The 20,491-nt window shown below is 38.3% G+C and overlaps 1 protein-coding gene across 1 annotated transcript in view; it reads right to left on the reverse strand.

Annotated features, from left to right (window-relative positions):
* The window catches only part of LOC122814461 (zinc finger protein 850-like), a 402,252-nt gene that overhangs the window by 350,983 nt on the left and 30,778 nt on the right, over positions 1 to 20,491 (reverse strand). The window contains exon 2 of the mRNA XM_044087041.1: positions 9,213 to 11,193. Coding sequence (XP_043942976.1) covers positions 9,213 to 11,193 — 1,981 coding nt within the window. The remainder of the gene's footprint in view (positions 1 to 9,212; positions 11,194 to 20,491) is intronic.

The raw sequence follows: 20,491 nt of genomic DNA on the forward strand, positions 1-20,491 counted from the left end.
TCCATTTTCTTCAACACCTCTTCTGCCTTAACACCAAACAAAGTATCATTCTGTAATGGAGCATCCAATAATTTTGCTTTAACATGATAAGGTAGAGTCTGCTCCTTTAACCAAGCATGCCTTTTAAAGACAGAACCTGTTACAGCGGCCCTGCAAGAGGCCTCCAGTGAATCATAACCACATTGCAAAGTATGCTTTCCCACTTGTTCAGCTGCATGCAATAAATCCTGCATTTCCTTGTTCTCAGAACATTGAGAATTTGTCAACATTTTCTGTTTTAGCAGAGACATTAAGTATTGCTGATAGTTAAACATATAAAACTGACAATTTAAAGCCCTTACAGCCAAGGTAGCAGAAGTGTAAACTTTTTTCCCCCATCTGTCCAGTGCCCTTGAATCTCTATCTGAGGGGACAGGGTTTTTTGCAGTAGCGACCTTGACCCTTTTGGGATCCTGAGAAATAGTTTCTGGGTCAGCAGCAGGGTTTTTATATAGAAATTTATGAGAATATGGAATCCTGTAGTATCTTGTCTGGCTTAACAGGTGCAGGAGGTAAAGAGTCGGGAGACAGGCCGGACTCTGAAAGTACATCATCTACAATGTCTAGAACAGGTAGAATAGCAAGAGGTCTGTGCTGAGGTAGTAAAAGAAAGTCTCTGAGCCTTTTCTTAGAATCTGAGTAATCTTGGCTCTCCCAGTGGAAATGCTCCCTCATGGTATGCAGGTTTTTCCCAAAGGAGTAATCCTCAGGAGGAGAAGCTGAAGGAATAGATTCTTCAGCATCAGAATCCTCATAAGGAGGAATAGAGTATCCCTGTTCTGAAGAGGAGTCAGAGGAAATGGAAACCTGATCAGAGGAATCATATTCAGTGTCTTGCCTAAGCCTCTTATCAGGAGGGGGATGGGAACCCCTGATCAAAGTAATTAGGTTTTCGGCCATTTTGAGCATCTGTATTTTAGGCATGGAAGCCTGTCCTGGAGAATGCTGTACTTGTTTCCCTGTCTTTAAAACTGTTTTAGTCTTTGTCTTGGATGCTGAAGTTGGCTTGATATAAAGCTGTGTAGGTCTGAAAACACCCTCAGAAGCCGATGCCTGCTCAGCGGCTCTGGACCCATCTGAGGGATTAATTTCTGAAGGCCCAATACCTTGAGTATCCAGAGGCCTAGTTGTCTCCATGTGGGAGTCAGAGGCGGCTTGTGCCTCTGAGGTAACGGGTGCCAGGGGCTGCGAAAGTGCCTCACTGAGAACCGGCGAACCGGTGAATGGCCTAGAAGAGGCTTTGTCGTCGGTTTTGGACCTTGGATGCATGTCCTTTTCTTTTTCCTTGCGCTTTTTATGAACTCCAGTCATCGGCTGTTCCAACGGCATTATATAGTTAAACATTCGGCCAAAGTAGTGAAAAGCAAAATCGTACCGACGCTTAGTAGTGCGTTGGTTAAATCTAGCACAAAACCGACAACTAGCAACATCATTGTCAGGGCCTAGGCAAGGAATACAGTAAGAATGAAAATCCTTATGAGGTATTTGCTTCCCACAAGAAATACAATTGTTAACTTTTTCTGACATCAGTCTGGAGCAAGAAAAAAGTTTCCTCAACAGGGTACTTAGCTTTATTGAAGACTTCGGATCTGAAATTCAATTTCGAAAATCTCAGGAGTCGGCAGACCGGCACTTGCGAACTGCTTTTGCTTCGGGCATCAAGCGGCAAGAAAGACTGAAGAAAATGGCGTTGGCTGCATCTTTTATACCCCTGGCACACTTGACGTCAGGGAAGAGGCAACAGCAACCGACACCGGGCCAGGACTTTGGAATTCAGGCCGACTGCGGGTAGCCTGCCAGCAGGATAACCCAAGTGTTATGACTGCAACAGTGAAACACGATGAACATCTGCTCTGAGTTACAGCACAATGGCACTAAATATACAGAACCAACTGATATTGCCAACATCCTGGCAGATAAGTTCAGTGCTAACTTTACCCCCCTCTCATTTGCTAAAGGGCCCATCTCTATTCCGGAAGAATGCAAAGTTCCTGTAATCATGGCTGCACAGGTAAAAACACACTCTCCAAAGCCAAGAACACAGCATCCCAGGCTGTGTTCTATATGCACTACAGAACGAACTGCACCCCACCTAAGTACCATGTTCAATCATAGCCTCACCTCAGGCTGTGCGCCCACTGAATGGTGCACAGTGACGGTTATCCCACTCCACAAAAGGGGAGCCACCACAGACCCCAGAAACTGCTGCCCCATTAGCCTGACGAGCCTGGTCTGCAAGGCTATGGAAAGTACCATCAGGGAACTTATAAACAATGACATTGGTAATCTCCCAACTCCGGACCCCACCCAGTTCAGGTTTGTAAAAGGCAGATCATGTCTCCTAAACCTGACAGACTTCTTTGAAGCGGTCACGAAAGCCGAGATGAGGGTAAGGTGGTTCATACAGCCTATCTAGATCTCACCAAGGCTTTTGCTACCATACCCCACTCTGGAATTATAGATAAACTCACTAAACCAGGTATAAATCCCTATGTCACAAGATGGGTTGCCAATTGGCTCACTGACAGAACCCACACTGTGAAAGTTGCAGACTCCAAATCCAACTTCAGACCAGTGACAAGTGGAGTACCACAGGGTTCAGTCCTGGGTCCTCTCCTGTTTGGTATCTACTTCTCTGAAGTACAGGCTAACACAGAAGGTCTTTGGCTAACAAAGTTTGCAGATGACTGCAAACTAGTAGCCATAATCAAAACTTCAAAAGATGTGGACATCCTACAAAAAGGCCTTGCTGAGACAGATGCCTGGTGTCAAAGCCATGGCCTCGAGCTCAATGCCAAAAAGTGCATTGTCATCCCTTTTGGTAAAAACTCTGTACCCATGAACTACCACATAGACGGTAGTCTACTTAACACCGAAAGTGGGATAAGAGACCTTGGGATACAGGTGGACAGTAGTCTCTCCTTTGATAATCACATCGCCACAGTAGTCAGGAAATACTTCTATGTGGCAGACCTCATCACAAAAGATTTCTCATCCAGGAAAAAAGAGGTCATTGTTCCCCTATACTCATCACTCATTAGACCCATTATAGAGTACAATGCCCCTTTTGGTATGTACCTCACAAGACATCTACAACAACTGGAAAGGCCATAGAAATCTCTCACAAAGAGGATTACCAGCCTCGAACCGATGCCCTATGCAGACCATGTCAAAAAACTGCAGCTTTACTCTGTCGCATATCGCCTACTCAGAGGCGATCTCTGCCTAACACACAAAGGTATGTCAAACCCAGAGCTTTTGGACATGCTCCACTTAAAGAAATCCCATGGGCTACACTGTCTAGGGACCTAAACCTTGTCACCACAATAACATGCTGGAGGGATAGATTCCTGTCCCAGAGACTTCCCATACTCTGGAACAAACTACCTATTTATATCAAACAAAGCTCCTCATTAGCACTCTTCAAGAAAAATCTTGATGACTGGATGGGAGATAGGAAATTCACCCCAGGGATCACTTCTGTGGCTCTGCTCGACAGTGGCATAGGCAAATAACTTTCTTGGGTGGCGAAACCTTTTGGTTAGGGTTATATAGGCCCTAGGGCCAATAGCCTAGTACCTACCTATGAACCTATAAGAGTGCTCTTCTCAGCACAAGCACTTTACTCTGAATTAATTTTTATTGCAGCTCACATGGAGTTATATATGTAGGCAACTTATTTAGGTATACGTAATAAGATTTTTTTGTACTACCCTGTTGCTCCTATTACTATTGGAACTATCTGGGTGTAAATATTCCACATTCTAGTAGCTCCTGCTTGTGTATCATGGCATTTTCTAAATTTTCTCTCAGTATACAGGGCACTACCATTACTTCCTACAGCTGTTTCAATTATTAATGCTAATTTTACTGTTTTCTCTTTGATTACAATATCTAGGTATCATGCTTCTACTTCACTGATGATATGATTACAATATCTAGGTATCATGCTTCTACTTCCCTGACGATATGATTACAATATCTAGGTATCGTGCTTCTACTTCCCTGACGATATGATTACAATATCTAGGTATCATGCTTTTACTTGATGATATGATTACAACATCTAGGTATCATGCTTTTACCTGATGATATGATTACAATATCTAGGTATTGTGCTTCTACTTCCCTGATATGATTACAATATCTAGGTATCGTGCTTCTACTTCCCTGACAATATGATTACAATATCTAGGTATCATGCTTCTACTTCCCTGATATGATTACAATATCTAGGTATCGTGCTTCTACTTCCCTGATGATATGATTACAATATCTAGGTATCGTGCTTCTACTTCCCTGACGATATGATTACAATATCTAGGTATCGTGCTTCTACTTCCCTGATGATATGATTACAATATCTAGGTATCGTGCTTCTACTTCCCTGATATGATTACAATATCTAGGTATCGTGCTTCTACTTCCCTGATGATATAATTACAATGTCTAGGTATCGTGCTTCTACTTCCCTGATATGATTACAATATCTAGGTATCGTGCTTCTACTTCCCTGACGATATGATTACAATATCTAGGTATCTTGCTTCTACTTCCCTGACGATATGATTACAATATCTAGGTATCGTGCTTCTACTTCCCTGACGATATGATTACAATATCTAGGTATCTTGCTTCTACTTCCCTGATATGATTACAATATCTAGGTATCGTGCTTCTACTTCCCTGATATGATTACAATATCTAGGTATCGTGCTTCTACTTCCCTGATGATATTGGATGACTCCATGTTATCTATACCTCTTAGTTACTGTTTCCAGTACTTCATAGATTCCTGCATATTGTAGTGTTTGCAACCCCCAACAATTTAACAGTGCTTTTCACATTACTGTGCTTTCCAATGTACAGACACTTACACATGAGTACATCACAAACAACAAAATAGTATTCTTCTATTTCCAGTTATCTACTAGAGAGTATACATTTGTCTGCATCTCCTACCTTTTCTGCACATTTTTTATACTTAAATGCACATGGTCTACTAGTTGCAATAACCCTTTATCTTTTAGTGTAAATTCATCTCTCCTTAATCACTCATCTGTCAAATCTTAAAGAACATGGCTATTCCTGACATTTTCTACATTTGTCACAATAATTGTGGGTTTCTAAGATTCTTTTCTTCTATTCTCATTCTTTGTATTCTTTCTTTTTCCATTCTTTGTTTCTACCTATTGTTGATGTCTGATCGGATTTCCATACCAGTTTCTGCTTACTTGATGCACTCTTGTTTTATTAGTGGTTCAGAACTTTTCACTATGCTTGGACATGATGTCACCAAAAGTGTATGCAGTCCCAAGACTGCAGACCTACAAATGTAAAATGTATACACTTACATGCATCAAATCACATTTTTTTGTATAATTTAATAAGCATGAAGCAGGTTCCTAGTTTTCACGTACAAATGATCAAGCACTTATGAGGACAGTCATTCATGTCAAGGCATAAGAATAGAAACAGCAAGATATTTTTGTCTGTTTTTTGTTTTGATTGATTTTCTTGTTCCTGCTTTTTAACTGGATGTATTGGGTAAACACGTATGACCAAGACCTCTTAGTTACAACCAGGACTTCATCGTTTTCGGCGATTTTTTGAGGTTTATGTTTCCAAATCCTCTCAGCTACCTCTGTGTTGTACTGTTTCTACAACCCCAAATGCAGCAGTCTTTCCACATTTTTGTAACTGTCAGTATACAGATCCTCAGCCTTGAGGAGGTAGCACAATAGTAAAGGTGTTTAACTCAGAGATAATCGGTACAGGGTTTGATTCTGACCTCTGGTTATTGACTAGGCTTGTAATAGTCTGCAGCCCAATAGCCAAGTATTTACCTATGAACAACCAGCAATTAAGTGTAACTATTTTCAGTTCCAGAATACAGAACCTGAATTTGTCTCTCTCTCTCTCTGACTTTTCTATAGATTTGTTAACCAATGTGTAAGTAGACTGGTATCTTCAGCTGACATTTATAGTTGTTCCAGGTGTTCTCTACACTTGTCACTATAATTATGGGGGGAGGGGGTTCCAGTTTTCTTTCTTTTTTTTTTTTTTATATAGTCCTGTTCTTAATTTTTTATTTTTAGGCACTTTCTGGTACCACCTGATTTTTTTTGTCTACTTTTGGTTTGATTTCCATTCCTACTCCTTCTCAAAAATGCTGATTTGAGTAAATATGTCCTCTTAGAGAAAGTTCTAAACCATGAAAAAGCTAATCTATGTTTGGAATGGATGATGCTAATTAATATGTTGGCAGTCCCACAACTGCAGAATTAAGAATAAAAAAAAATCTTGCTAGTTTCTGGGGTTTTTTAATATATCATTTGCTAAGCATGGAACATTTTTCTTGTTTTCTTGTTTGATTTAATTCTGTTTTTGAACCAAAGCTGTTAAACAGAATAGGAAATGCAAGCCAGTTTATATCTTAACTTTATTCTTAGATGTCAGGGCAGCTTTCAATATCAGCTACAATCTTCTGAAGTATTCCTTATTAAGTTTTATTCTCATTTGTTCAAGTTTTATTGCTGACCCTTCATCTATTCCCAGATATTTACACACTCCCTCCTGTTCATGTTCCTTTACAGCACATTCATGGAACAGGTGGGTGTTGCCTTCCTGTTTCAGCTTTCTTGCTATAAATGCTGCTTTTGCATATTTATCAGGACCATATGCCATTCTTGTATCATCTGAGAAAGCTTTGATCATTTGTAGTTGTGCTTCCAGGTGCTTATTTGATGAACTACAGGTTCAGACCATCTAAAAAATTAAATGAGATACCTTTGGGCAAAGCTGGTTTTTGGAAGCGAGGCTGTAACCATAGTGAACAGTTTACTGGGTTAAGTGCAAGTCAAAACAGCAGTGGTGACAGAATCACCTTAGAATATCACCATTCAGATTTGTAACTGAGTTGTAAAGTAGTTTGCCGTTGTTTTGTAGTAATTGCTATTTAATTCATCAATGTAGAGCACAATCTCCAGTGCAATAGTCTTGCCTCATTGTTGCGCCTTTCAGTATACAGACCCTCAACCATAAGTATAACACAACCAGTAAGATGTGCAACTGTTTCCAATTCTCTATTACAAAACTTGCACTTGTCTATATCACCCACTTTTTTATAGACTTCATATGCCAACGTGTATGCAGTACATTATCTTTAGCTACTACTATTAGCCTTTCATCTTTTGGTTTATATTCACCTCTTCTTAATCATTCATACACCATATCTTGATCAAAAAGTGGTTGTTCCAGGAATTCTTTATACTTGCCACTATAACTGTGAGCTTTCCAGTTGCCCTTCCCTTTTACGTAGTCCTGTTCTTTATATTTATTTATAAATATATTACTCAGATCTGATGAAGGGCTGACAGCCTGAAAGGGTTATCCATTCTGTTTTCTTGTTAGTTTATTAAAAGTGGTTTTAAATTGGATTGGCCTTGGCTGTGTTGACTGTACAGTTTTATGTTTAACAAGGTCTTCATAAATAATAGTGAATTCATCTTTTTTTGGTGCATTATTATTACTTTTACTTCATTTCCCGTCTATAAAACATTTTTGGATCTTTAATGAATTGCTTGTTATGTACTTTTTCTTCACATTTGTCTGGATACCTTCCAAGTGTTTCTGCTTATGTTGATATTTTTAGTTTATTATTTGAGATAGTGTACACATGAACTGTGTTGATGTTGTGTGTTACATTTACCACATCTATCTTTTTAGGAAATGTTGATGACCAGTTCCTTTTCTGTATTTTTTTCAAAACAATATTTCTTGTCTTAGTTGTTTTATAGTTTTCTCTAGTGAATGTTTCCATAGTGATATTCCACTGGTTTCCTTCCTATATTGCATGTTTATGCATTACTATATGCATTTTTATGGTAACACCATCTGTTACTACTTGAACTGCATAGTAACATTTTCAATTTTTCTGTAATACCTCATGAATATATTGTAATAGCTATATTCTCTGTTTCATCTCTCTTAATAGGTCTGTCCATTTCTATTAAATCAAGCAGGTCTTCTCTTAGGTTATGCTCCTCTAGACTAAGCACATGTTCTCTGCTGTCTGTTTCCTGCTCTGATCAGAAATGCTTACTGGACTTTCATGCAAATCTCCTACAGAAGGTTCCAGAATATTGCTCTGTAACATAGCCTCTATTCAAGTGTCCTGTTTTGTCTTTTACATAATTTCTTGGAACTTGTCCCATCATGTTGTGATATTGCCAATTTCAGAGTCTCCCTACTAATCCCCTCTTCTCAATTAGTCCATCACCTCTGTTTCTATTTGTGTTTTCTGTCTCACTAAACATTTTTCTTCTTAATACATTCCACATCTATTTTTGTATTCTTTTTTTTTTTATAAAATTTACCATGAGTGGATATTTTTCTCTGTATTATCTTCAGATATCTTTGGAGCTGCAGTGGGCACACTGGTGAGTCCAGTTTCTTTTCTGTACAAACATTATACCAGATCAGCTCTTATTGTCTTTCCCCAAATATACACTTTTTTATGTATTTTGATAGCCTCTGGGTTTTCAACAGCATCCTTTACTAGATGATCGAACATGTCTTTAAGTATTGTTTTGAGTTGATCTGATCTATTAAAAAGCTTATTTTTTTATTTCCAAACTTTAAAAGTTCCTGTGCTGCAGCTACTTTTCTTACCTTTGTCTTCTTTATTGCTCTTGCTAATTATCCTCACTGTTAAAATTCCGGATTTGTTGAACAGTCGAAATAATATATGATCTCTTTCTTATACTCAGCAGTCTACTTTATGGCCTTTCTGTCTCTTACTTTGTCTACCATTGTTTTTATTTATATTTTTTGTAGACTACTTGCTCCTTCTACTACAGGGGAATAGCAACCATAAGGTCTAAGCTTGTGGCAAAACTGTTTCGATATTCTCAGGATTCTCCACTGCCTTTTTCCCAATCCTAGACAGTGCCTATGCCAAGAGAAAACAGCTTTATTTATTGATTGATTGACTGATTGATTGGGTTTTTTTTTTTTTGATACAGCTTTCTTCATAATACATAAAACACAGTGCATGCACAGATATATCAGTAGTGTCTTGGTGAATATTTGTGGGGGGAAAAGACACAAGGTCCACCACATGAAGGCACTCACCAAGGCTTGAGGATGAATTAAATTCCAATACTACTCACCTTTTTTTGCTGATTCCATTTCCTTTCAGCTCCTCTGTGTGAGTCCTTTGGTGGTACTGGAGACTAGTCTTGTCTTTATAACACTTACTACATTCTGCACATTTATATGGTTTGTCCTCCTCATGAATGGCCTGATGAATTACTAGGCCTTTCTGGTATAGGAAACTCTTACCACACTCATCACATTTATATGGTTTCTCTCCTGTGTGAGTGGTTAGGTGGTGTACCATGTCATATCTTTGTGAAAAACACTTGGTACATTTAGCGCATTTAAAAGGTCTTAACCCTGTGTGAATGGTCTGATGGCGAATCAGGCTACTGTTACGTGAAAAACATTTATTGCAATCAGTGCATTTAAATGGCCTCTCCCCTGTGTGTGTGCTTTGATGTTTTATCACATCAGAGCTCTGTGAGAAACACTTGCTACATTTAGTGCATTTATATGGTTTCTCGCCTGTGTGAACGAATCTATGACGCCTCAATTGACTACGCTGTGAAAAACATTTACTGCATTCCACACATTTATATGGTTTTAGCCCTGAATGAATGGCCTGATGCTTTATCACATCAGAGCTCTGTGAAAAACACTTGCTACATTTAGTGCATTTATATGGTTTCTCGCCTGTGTGAACGAATCTATGACGCGTCAGTTGACTACGCTGTGAAAAACATTTACTGCATTCCACACATTTATATGGTTTTAGCCCTGAATGAATGGCCTGATGACATATCAGGCTATTGTTACTTGAGAAACACTTATTGCATTCAGAACATTTATATGGGTGCTTCTCTGCATGAGTCTTTTGATGACATAGAAGAGAATATTTTCTTACATAACACTTACCACACTCAGGACATTTATATGATGCCTTGTCTATGCAAGTCTTATTAACCTGATGTTTTAGATGATTCTTTTGCATGAAACTCCTATTATGTTTAGTACATTTATATGGTTTCTTTCCAGTGTTAGAAATTGGATGCATTACTTGATTTTGCTGTACAATAAAACTTGTACCACATTCAGAGTTCTTGATGCAGTTGTAGCCTGTATAAACTTGTGGCACAGATGGCAGATGCCACATGTCAAAGCCCTTCACCTTCTGATTAAACTGCTGTAGGTTGCCTATTAGGGAATGTACCGGAGGTGTTTTACTCTCACTTTCAGAGCTCTGGGTGCAGTTAAATCCTGGGTGAAGCTGGGATATAGGAGGGAGATGAAGCTTGCCAGAGTTCCTCCCAGGCTGAGCACAGAGCTGCAGATTCTCAGTTGACTGATGTACCTGACATGTTTCCTTGTCACATTCAGTGCTCTGGCTGCAGATATATCCTGACTGAGTCACATGAACCTTGTCATAGTCCTTCTCAGGCTGAGCACACAGCTGCAGGTTCTCTGTTGAGTGTTGTACCAGACGTGTTTCACTGTCATGTTCAGAGCTCTTACTACAATTATATCCTGTCTGAAGCTGTGGTACAGAAGTGAGACCATGCTTGTCAGAGCCCTTCACCATCTGAGCACACTGCTGCAGGTTCTGTGTTGCATGTTGTATCCGACGTGTTTTACTGTCACATTCAGAGCTCTTGCTACAGTTAGACCTTGTCTGAAGCTGTGGTACAGAAGTGAGACAATGCTCGTCAGAGCCATTCACCATCTGAGCACTGAGCTGCAGGTTCTTTGAGTGTTGTATCCGACATGTTTCACGGTCACATTCAGAGCTCTTGTTCCATTTATATCCTGTCTGCAGCTGTGGTACAGAAGGGAGATGATGCTTGTCAGAGTCCTTCTCAGTCTGAGCATCCTGCTGCAGGTTCTCTGGTGGGTGATGAAATGGGGGTGTTTCACTGTCGGACACCAAGCTCCAAGAGTAGTTATGTCCTGTGTGGTGGTGGGGTACCAGAGTGAAATGAAGCTTGTCAGAATCCTTCTCAGGCTGAGCACACAGCTGAAGATTCTCTGTAAGGTGATGCAGTTGGAGTCTCCCACCTAAAAACAAATTATCAGTATTTTATCACAGCGATAAAACAACTAGGTCAGATATTTCACCTATAATAGGCATGTATATTGTTTAGCTATTTGAAATTTTATAGACTTACTGTACATTTATACCATTACTTCATTCTGCTATTTTAAAATAAACAAAAGCAGCTTCAAGTTATCAAAATTTGGTCATTAATGATCAGCTGAGAGAGATGCAAGATCAGTGCAGAACTATCACAATAATCAAACGTGATTAACTGAGACAAAAAAATCATAACCACAGGCATAACTCTCAACATTCTGAGCCAAGATTTTTGAAAAAAAAAATCATGCTATTGGAACCTTAACTTTCTCTTCCAGTACTACTGTTTAATGTTTTGATCTAACAATGATATACTCATGTAGCATTTTAATGTACCATCTTGTATTTCCAGGGCAGTGACTTGAAACGGGACATTTTGAATGAGCCCACTGAAGCAGTTATCAAACTTTAATAAATAAATATATAATCAGACAAATGAACAAATCAGCAAATTATGTGACGTATGATCATCCAGGAATGGAACTACAAAGACAAACTGAAATCGAGTGCAACGATGTCTTTAATGTATGTAGATGACAAAGTAGAACATACTAATAGAACTATGTATTACTACAGAAAAATGCCGTCTCTCTGTCATAGAGAGGATTTCTGAGGAATGGACAGATTGACTTTATAATATGTGAAAATTAAAAGGTAAAGTCAGGGAACGACTATCTTTGTTTCAGGAGAGTCTGGCAGAATGTCCCAAAAGCATAATGGACAGGCTTGAAGAAAGCTGCACTTAAATGTTTCCTATCTAGAGAGCCCTGAGATCTACACTGCCACTAACAAACAGGTTAGGCACTACAAACGAAGCAAACTCATTGTTAAATTCTTTGTCATTTTCATAAAGAATATATCTTCAGAGAAGACTCGGGAAAGAACCTACGGGTTGTCAGTTGAAGTGTACTTACCATCCTGTATCGATTCAGCTTTCAGTGATGTGCCCATGGACTCAGATCATCAGTGAAAACAGTCCACACCTTGAGTGCTTGTTAACACCCACAGTGGTCACCCACAGTGGTCACATAATGTAAAAATCCATATCACTTGGAAGGTCATTAACCCAAGTATGAGGTGTCACAACTGGAACATTCTAGAGTAAAAATAAAACTAGAAGAAAAATTCACAGTAATCACTGGTTCCTGACTTCTCATCAAGGGTAATGTGGTCAGGCTCTAAACTTTCCTTTTTACCCTTTTCTGAAAGTCTGCATGAATTTGAAGGTTGCATATTTAGTGATCAGGGATATGGGAGCACAGTTCATTAACTGGAATGCAGGACAGCATAGCCCTACTACCTGAAAAAACAAATGTAATCAGTATTGTGCATGTCTTCGCTTACAACAATATATGTTTATGCTATTGCAGGGCTCAACATTTAATGTACATTACAGTGTTTGCCAGCTTGTGACATTCTGACAGACCGATGCCTCTATTGGTGGTCAACTGTCAGGAGATACAAGTTTGCTCTTCCTTGTTGTTTAGATGCCACAAGACAGACTGGTTTTCTGACCAGAGTAGAAAATGCTTGAGAAAACAGCTTTCTTTCATTCTGGACTCTGCATTATACTCTCACCCAGTCTGCCAAAGTCACGATTTCCTGGATCTCCTGCTAGATAAGGAATGATCACAACAGACACAAAGTCCAGTTCCATACTTATAAAGACTTATCATCTGAACAGGAGTCTGAAAGGTCTTCCCACAGGTTACTATGATCCTCCCCAGAGACAAACAACAAAGGAGCTGGTCACAGCAGAGATATTCTCAGAAAGTCCATGTATGGGGCTACCAGAAGTCAGTCATTAAGGAAGGAGAACATAAGGAGATCCTTCTCCTCTAAGTTTTCAATCACTATGGCCAACTATGTGATGAATACTCCAAAACATAAAGAAAGTCAAAAAGGCAACATTTGTACTGACAGCAACGCCTACTAAGAGCAAATTAGAGACATTGGTGCTGCAGTAGCATTGTCGCCTCACAGTAAGACACTGTCCAGTTCGATTCTCAGCTAGAGCGTCTTCTGCGTGGAGACATGCGTGAATGGGCGTACCTTCATTGAAGGTTGTGCGTCAGGCCTGGCAAGCTGGTACATAAAAATCAACTGCCAATCATTAGCGGACCGGAGTTCCGCTGTGGCGACCCTTAACCGGGAAAAGCCGAAAGACACAAACAAAACAAACTTGTGGCAAAAAGCATTATTCATGTTTGACACATTCAAAACATCCTGAAGAAGTAGTGACATGAACACATGCAGGGTGACTAAATGGGGCGGACAGTTTTATCACCTGGAACTTGATGCACTGAATGTGCTGGCTGACATCAGTTAAGGACTCAAAATTACAACATCCATTAACTGTATGACTAGAAAGAGAAGTGACAAACTCCAGAGCCATTATGAAAACTAGTCAACATCTAGAGCACCTTTAAAAGCTCCACTGAAGAGGCCCTTCAGCAAAATCCTGTCTAGGAGAGGACCGGTAAACTTTAGATGTGATCAAGACTGAATAAATCTAGAATCCATGAGTCATGAACAGGCAAACAAAGAACCACCCCCATGGCCATTTAAATATTAAAGCAAATACTGCTGTGGTACCAACAGTGGGTGTCCATCCTCTTTGGTGGCCTGACAATCACAGCAGAGACAAAAAAATAAGAGGCTTCAGTAGGCTCATCCAACAGCAGCATTTGCATTACTATTGAAATGGCCATAGGTGACATTCTTTGTCCTTGCTTGAACGTTCACAAGGAAATATTACGTGTGCTTTTATTAGATTTATTGTTTCTGGTCTTGGACCTTGATGTTCATCAATAAATTTTATTATGAATAATCTCCTTAGAAGGAAAGATGTCTCATCACTCTAAAGGGCCTTCAGGGTCCCCTCATTATACTACTATTATTGTGTGAAAGCTTAGCCAACTCCCAAACAAGAACACATCTAGAATATTCTAAGTTCATAGGTAAGTAGTAGGCAATTGGTGTGCAGACAATTTCAAGCCTAGCCAAAAAAAACATATTCAAAATTTTCCCCTAGTCTCAAGAAGGGCAAGGCAAGATAGAGAGAATTTGAGGATGGCCATCCAATTATTTCGGTTTACCTTGATGTGACAAGGGTGCTACTCTGCTTGACATGTAGTGGAAGTTTGTTTCAGAGGCGAGCGATACATTGAGATATAAATCTATCATATCAACAGGTTTTATTTACGTGCTGATGAAGATTTAGTTCCATTAACAGAGTATTTGATATACCAACAGCTCTGTGTAGAAATAGAAGCTCAAATAGGGTTGGATTTTTCTTGGCAGGAAAGTCTAGACACAGATCTCCATGGAAGAGTCTGTAAGAGATTAAGTACAGAGAAAGAGCTGCCAGTCTCCCCTGATAACTAAGATTTTTGAGGCCATTGGTCTTTTTAGTTATGAATCTCTGAGGTCTCTCAAGTTGTCCGGTATGTTTAGATAAATACATGCTAAAAGGGGTGTTATATTCAATAATGGGTCTGGTACAATATGAGTAAAGGGGAATTAAAACTTCTTTGGATCTGGTGGAGTTGCCTTTGGAAATTAAATGGGCCAGATAAAAGCCTTTCCTATCTACTGTGCAGACATGATGGTCAAATAATAAGGAATTATCAACAAGACTACCTAGATTCCTTACAACAGTGTCTAATTGGAGGGGTGCATCTCCTATATGGTACAGTTTAGCAAAATGAACTGTGCTATATTGTTTACATTTAATTTGAGACCACTGTCCTTGCAACAATTGTTAACATGGTCTAAGCTGTGTTGGATCAATTCTAAGTCAGTGAAAGATTGAACAACTCCCAATTTGCAGTCATCTGCAAACTTAGCTAAACACAGGTCAGTTTTTCTGGTAAACAAAATAAGAGAGAGAGCACCATGACTGGAGCAGGTTTCACAGCAAATACAACGTTTTAATGTAAAAGTAAGCGCGTTCACGCCCCAAAGGACGCTTCTTCAGACTTCAATCCATTCAAAAGAAAGACCAAACATATTTATAGTACTAAAACCAATTAAATCACAATCAGCTTAAAACAATCACTCAATTAAACAATAAAACCATGCAAAAACTTCTTAAAGTGATAGGTATACGCCTGTACTAATACATATGCAAACTATTCTATAGAATATATGTGAAAGAAGAAATACATATATTAAAAAGAAATGCATATATTAAAAAGAATACATATATTAAAAAGAATACATATATTAAAAAATGCATATGTTAAAAATACTGTACATGTTCTAAAGCATTAATCTAAAAATGGGATATATATTAATAGAATCCATATATGCTTTAAAAATATATAATTTAATGTTTCAAAGGTCTATCAACTAAAAATGGTCTGAGTGCTACCTTGTCATTGAGGCCAAAGCCCTTGTCAGCCTGCATCCTAACGATCCATTTAATTTCCTTCTACACTGTATGATTCTTAAAGTCTCCTAACCTATAGGTACAAGGAGTAAACTCTATAACTAAGAATAAAAACTTGTGTAAAGTGCCATGCTCCAAAACATGTCTTGCTAGGGCATTTCCTTCATCTTCTCTGTTGATAGCATAAATATGTTCCCTAACTCTGTCTCTCAGAGTCCTATTGGTCATCCCTATAAAAAAAGATGGGCATTTGGTACAATAAGCAAGATATATAAGGTCCCTACTCATACGGTCAGCATAGTATCTAAAAGTATATGTATGTCTGGTAGTAGGATGTGTAAACTTGTCCTGATTGCTCATGTATTGACCATGGTTACATCGTCTACAAGGAAAACTTCCTTGTCATTGAGAGACAACAGGGCTACTATTAGATGTGACATCCCTGTAACACAACATTCTTTTCAATGACTTATTATTTCGATATGTAAAGCTTGGTTGTAACCCCACTACGTTACTTATCTTCTCATCAGATACCAAAACTGCCCAGTTCTTATTCACAATATCACATATAACCTTATTATTAGTGTAAGGTATCACCATCCTACATTCAGTCAATGCTCTAGGATTATTAGTGTTGTATCTAGTATTATTGACACTATCATATTTTCTATAGTATGGCCTATCTACAAAATCTAATGTCTCTAATCTATTATACTGAAGGAACCAGCACAAACAACGTTCCAAGCAACTACTGAACAGAATAAAACATAGAACGTTGACAGTCCCAGTGTCCTGAGACGAAACTCACCAAAAAACGGCAATTCAGCAGCTGAAAAGTGTGTACAAAAGCCAGTAGAACAAGTGAAACAAATGCCTTCAAAAACCAGCGATATCCACAGCCAAACTCTCAGCAGTTAAATAAACTTTTTTGAAAGCCAGTGGAACAGATGAAACAAATGAAACAAATGTCTTCAAAAACCAACGGTATTCTCAGCCAAACTGTAATTTTATTAAGCAAAATACAGAATCGTCCAAAAGGTTTGCTGTCATCATTTCTTAAGTCAGTACGGACTTTTTGTTCTTCCAAGGATAAATTATAATTAATCTTTTTGCCACCAATGTGATCTTGTAGTCTATATATTTGTTGTGTTACAGATTTGTCATAAATTGAAATAATCGGATGCATACGTGCTCTTCTTTTTTAACGCTTTGCACTTGTAGTCTTGCTTACTAGAATCCTTTGTAGAATCTTTGAACACGACACTTAAGTTTTCTTATATATCTTTTTATTTCACTGGTCATACAGACGAACAACAAGGATTTGTCTAATAACAATAAAGCAAAGATTACACAGGAAGGTGCAGTATACAATTATAAGAATTTTAAGATTTACAACTACACTGAGTACCCATTACAAACGGTACACTTTGATTTATTTTCTAAAGGGATGAAATTCATCCCCACTACTAAATTTAGACTTGTTGACTGCATCAGTGAAATAAAAAGATATATAAGAAAACTTAAGTGTCGTGTTCAAAGATTCTACAAAGGATTCTAGTAAGCAAGACTACAAGTGCAAAGCGTTAAAAAAGAAGAGCACGTATGTGCCCCCTATGCATCCGATTATTTCAGTTTATGACAAATCCATAACACAACAAGTATATAGACTACAAAATCACATTGGTGAAAAAAGATTAATTATAATTTATCCTTGGAAGAACAAAAAGTCCTTACTGACTTAAGAAATGATGACAGCAAACCTTTTGGATTATTCTGTGTTTCGCTTAATAAAATTACAGTTTGGCTGAGGATACCGTTGGTTTTTGAAGACATTTGTTTCATTTGTTTCATCTGTTCCACTGGCTTTCAAAAAAGTTTATTTAACTGCTAAGAGTTTGGCTTTGGATATCACTGGCCTTTTGAAGGCATTTGTTTCACTTGTTCCACTGGCTTTTGTACACACTTTTCAGCTGCTGAATTGCTGTTTTTTTGGTGAGTTTCGTCTCAAGACACTGGGACTGTCAACGTTCTATGTTTTATTCTAATCTGTTATACTCATGTGGCATATATCCTCTGTCTTTCAGCTCATCTTTTAAAAGGGCTCCTTCACAACTTGGCCATCCACCCAAGGTTGGGTGGGTGGCCTAATGGTTAAGGTGTTTGCCTTACAAACACAAGGTACAAGGTTTGAATCTCACAAGGGAAAACTGGCTAGGCTTAAAATGGCTCACAAGGGCAGTTAGCCTAGTACTAGCCTATGAACCTATGAACAACTAGACTGTAAACTAGTCAGCCTAGAGACTCGCAAGTCCTGACTCTGTAGGACATTCTTATAAACATGCTGGGGATGCATACTTTGCCTATGTAGCAAATTATTCATTCTACATTCCTTCTTATAAATCTCAGCACAGATGATGCCATCTTTCTTTATCAAGGATACATCTAAAAATTCAATCTTCTCAAAAGACCATTTGGCAGTAAACTGCAAAAAAACTAGAGGTAGAATTAATATATTCAATGAACTGTCTCAAACTATCCAGTGTGCCCTTCCATAAAAGAAAAAATATCATCAACAAAGCGTTTATAGTAAGGTACACATTCAAAGAATCTTCTGTTCGTATTAATGTACTGTCTCTCCCACTGTGCCATTACCAAATTTGCATAAGAATTGGCACATGGGGTACCCATAGCCACTCCCTTCGTTTGAAGCAAATACTGATTGTCAAAGGTAAAAACATTATTATTCAAAACAAGTTCTAATAAAAAACAATATAATTTACTCTTGTCAGCATCAACATTCTCAGACCTCATAAAATCTCTAACATGTTCAATGCCTAGATCATTCGGAATGCTGTTAAAGAGTGATACCACGTCAAGTGCTACTAAAATAACATCTACGATACCACGTCAAGTGTTATAGAATAACATCTACGATACCACGTCAAGTGTTACTAGAATAACATCTACGATACCACGTCAAGTGTTACTAGAATAACATCTACGATACCACATCAAGTGTTACTAGAATAACATCTATGATACCACGTCAAGTGTTACTAGAATAACCTCTATGATTAGAATAACCTCTATGATACCACGTCAAGTTTTACTAGAATAACATCTATGATACCACGTCAAGTGTTACTAGAATAACATCTACGATACGTCAAGTGTTACTAGAATAACATCTACGATACCACGTCAAGTGTTACTAGAATAACATCTACGATACCACATCAAGTGTTACTAGAACAACATCTACGATACCACGTCAAGTGTTACTAGAATAACATCTACGATACCACGTCAAGTGTTACTAGAATAACCTCTATGATACCACGTCAAGTTTTACTAGAATAACATCTATGATACCACGTCAAGTGTTACTAGAATAACATCTACGATACGTCAAGTGTTACTAGAATAACATCTACGATACCACGTCAAGTGTTACTAGAATAACATCTACATGAAACGCCTCTGAAAGTGTATATTCAAACAAAGTGACTAAAAAATCACGTGCGTCTCTCAATATGGTATCAGCATTATCAACAAAAATCCTCATATGTTTCTCTAGGTAAATTGACAACGGTTCAGTCAACCAACCTTGACTTGACACTACAGGTCTAAGAGGGGGATTAAAAATATCCTTATGGATTTTCGGTAGACCTCTAATACTAGTTACAAATGGTTTCTCTACCAACAAATATTTATACAGGTCAGGTGTAATCATGTTACTCATCAAAAATTCATAAAGTGTAACCTTCATGTCACCAATTAATTTAAGTTGATTTACATTAAGGTTATTATAGGTATCAGCTTGTTCCAACATTTGCTTCATTTTGTAATGATACTCTGTGGCATTCATTAAAACAATAGCTCCCCCTTGTCTGCAGGACGTATAACTATATCAGCATTATTTTTCAAAGACTGTTAAACATTAAAATCATCAGTAGTTAAATTATGGAAATCATATTTGTTAGCTGCTGAAGCAGACAATTTCATAATGTCACTCTCACATGCTTTTTCAAATGCTTCCAATAATGGGTGCAATGCTGGTGAATAAACAGAAGGTTTCCTAAAATTGAAAACATCAGTAGGATTACTCCCATAAATAAGCTTAAGCATAACATTCCTACAAAACTTTTTAGTGTCTATAATATGCTCAACACTGTCACTGTTAAGTGAAGGAATGAAAGACAGACCTTTATTGAGTAGTGAATGTTCGGCTTCAGTAAGAACATAGTCCGATATATTATGCACTAGTCCAGAGGTAGCCTCATCCAGGCTCTCTTGTTCTTCACATTGCTCGCCTGGTTTTCTCCCGAAAAGTTTCTCCTTTTTCTTCCTCTGCTCTGCGACCGATTCTGTTGGTTCCTTGGTTGTTGCTTTATGGTGAGCAGATAAAAATAGAACAATAGGCATATCCTTCTGCTTTTCAAATTCTTTTACTTTCTTCCTTATATCCGGACCAAGGGAGACGTTCGCTGATGTCGTTGGAACTTCAGATGTAACATTAGGCTCACCCATTAAGGTGGGTAACATTAGGCCCACCCATTAAGGTGGGTATACTCGTAGATTGGTTAGTGTCAGGACTATTTCGATCCTGAATTATAGTCAGTGTCATCTTCAGGCTTGCATTCGTTAGCACAGTAGAGACCTCAGAAGGAGTTTTGTATCTGCCCACTGAGTTCGAAATGCTCATCGATTGGCTGGTAGCATCACTAGCACAATTGTGACTGGTTCTTGATGCTGCCCTTGGCCAAGCGAACACCTCCCCTTTTTTAAAATCGGAAAAGTCTCTATGTAATTTCTTTCTTTTCTGCATT

Source organism: Protopterus annectens, chromosome 10.part0, assembly GCF_019279795.1.
Source record: "Protopterus annectens isolate FY-2018-M chromosome 10.part0, PAN1.0, whole genome shotgun sequence".
NCBI classification, from domain to species: domain Eukaryota; kingdom Metazoa; phylum Chordata; order Ceratodontiformes; family Protopteridae; genus Protopterus; species Protopterus annectens.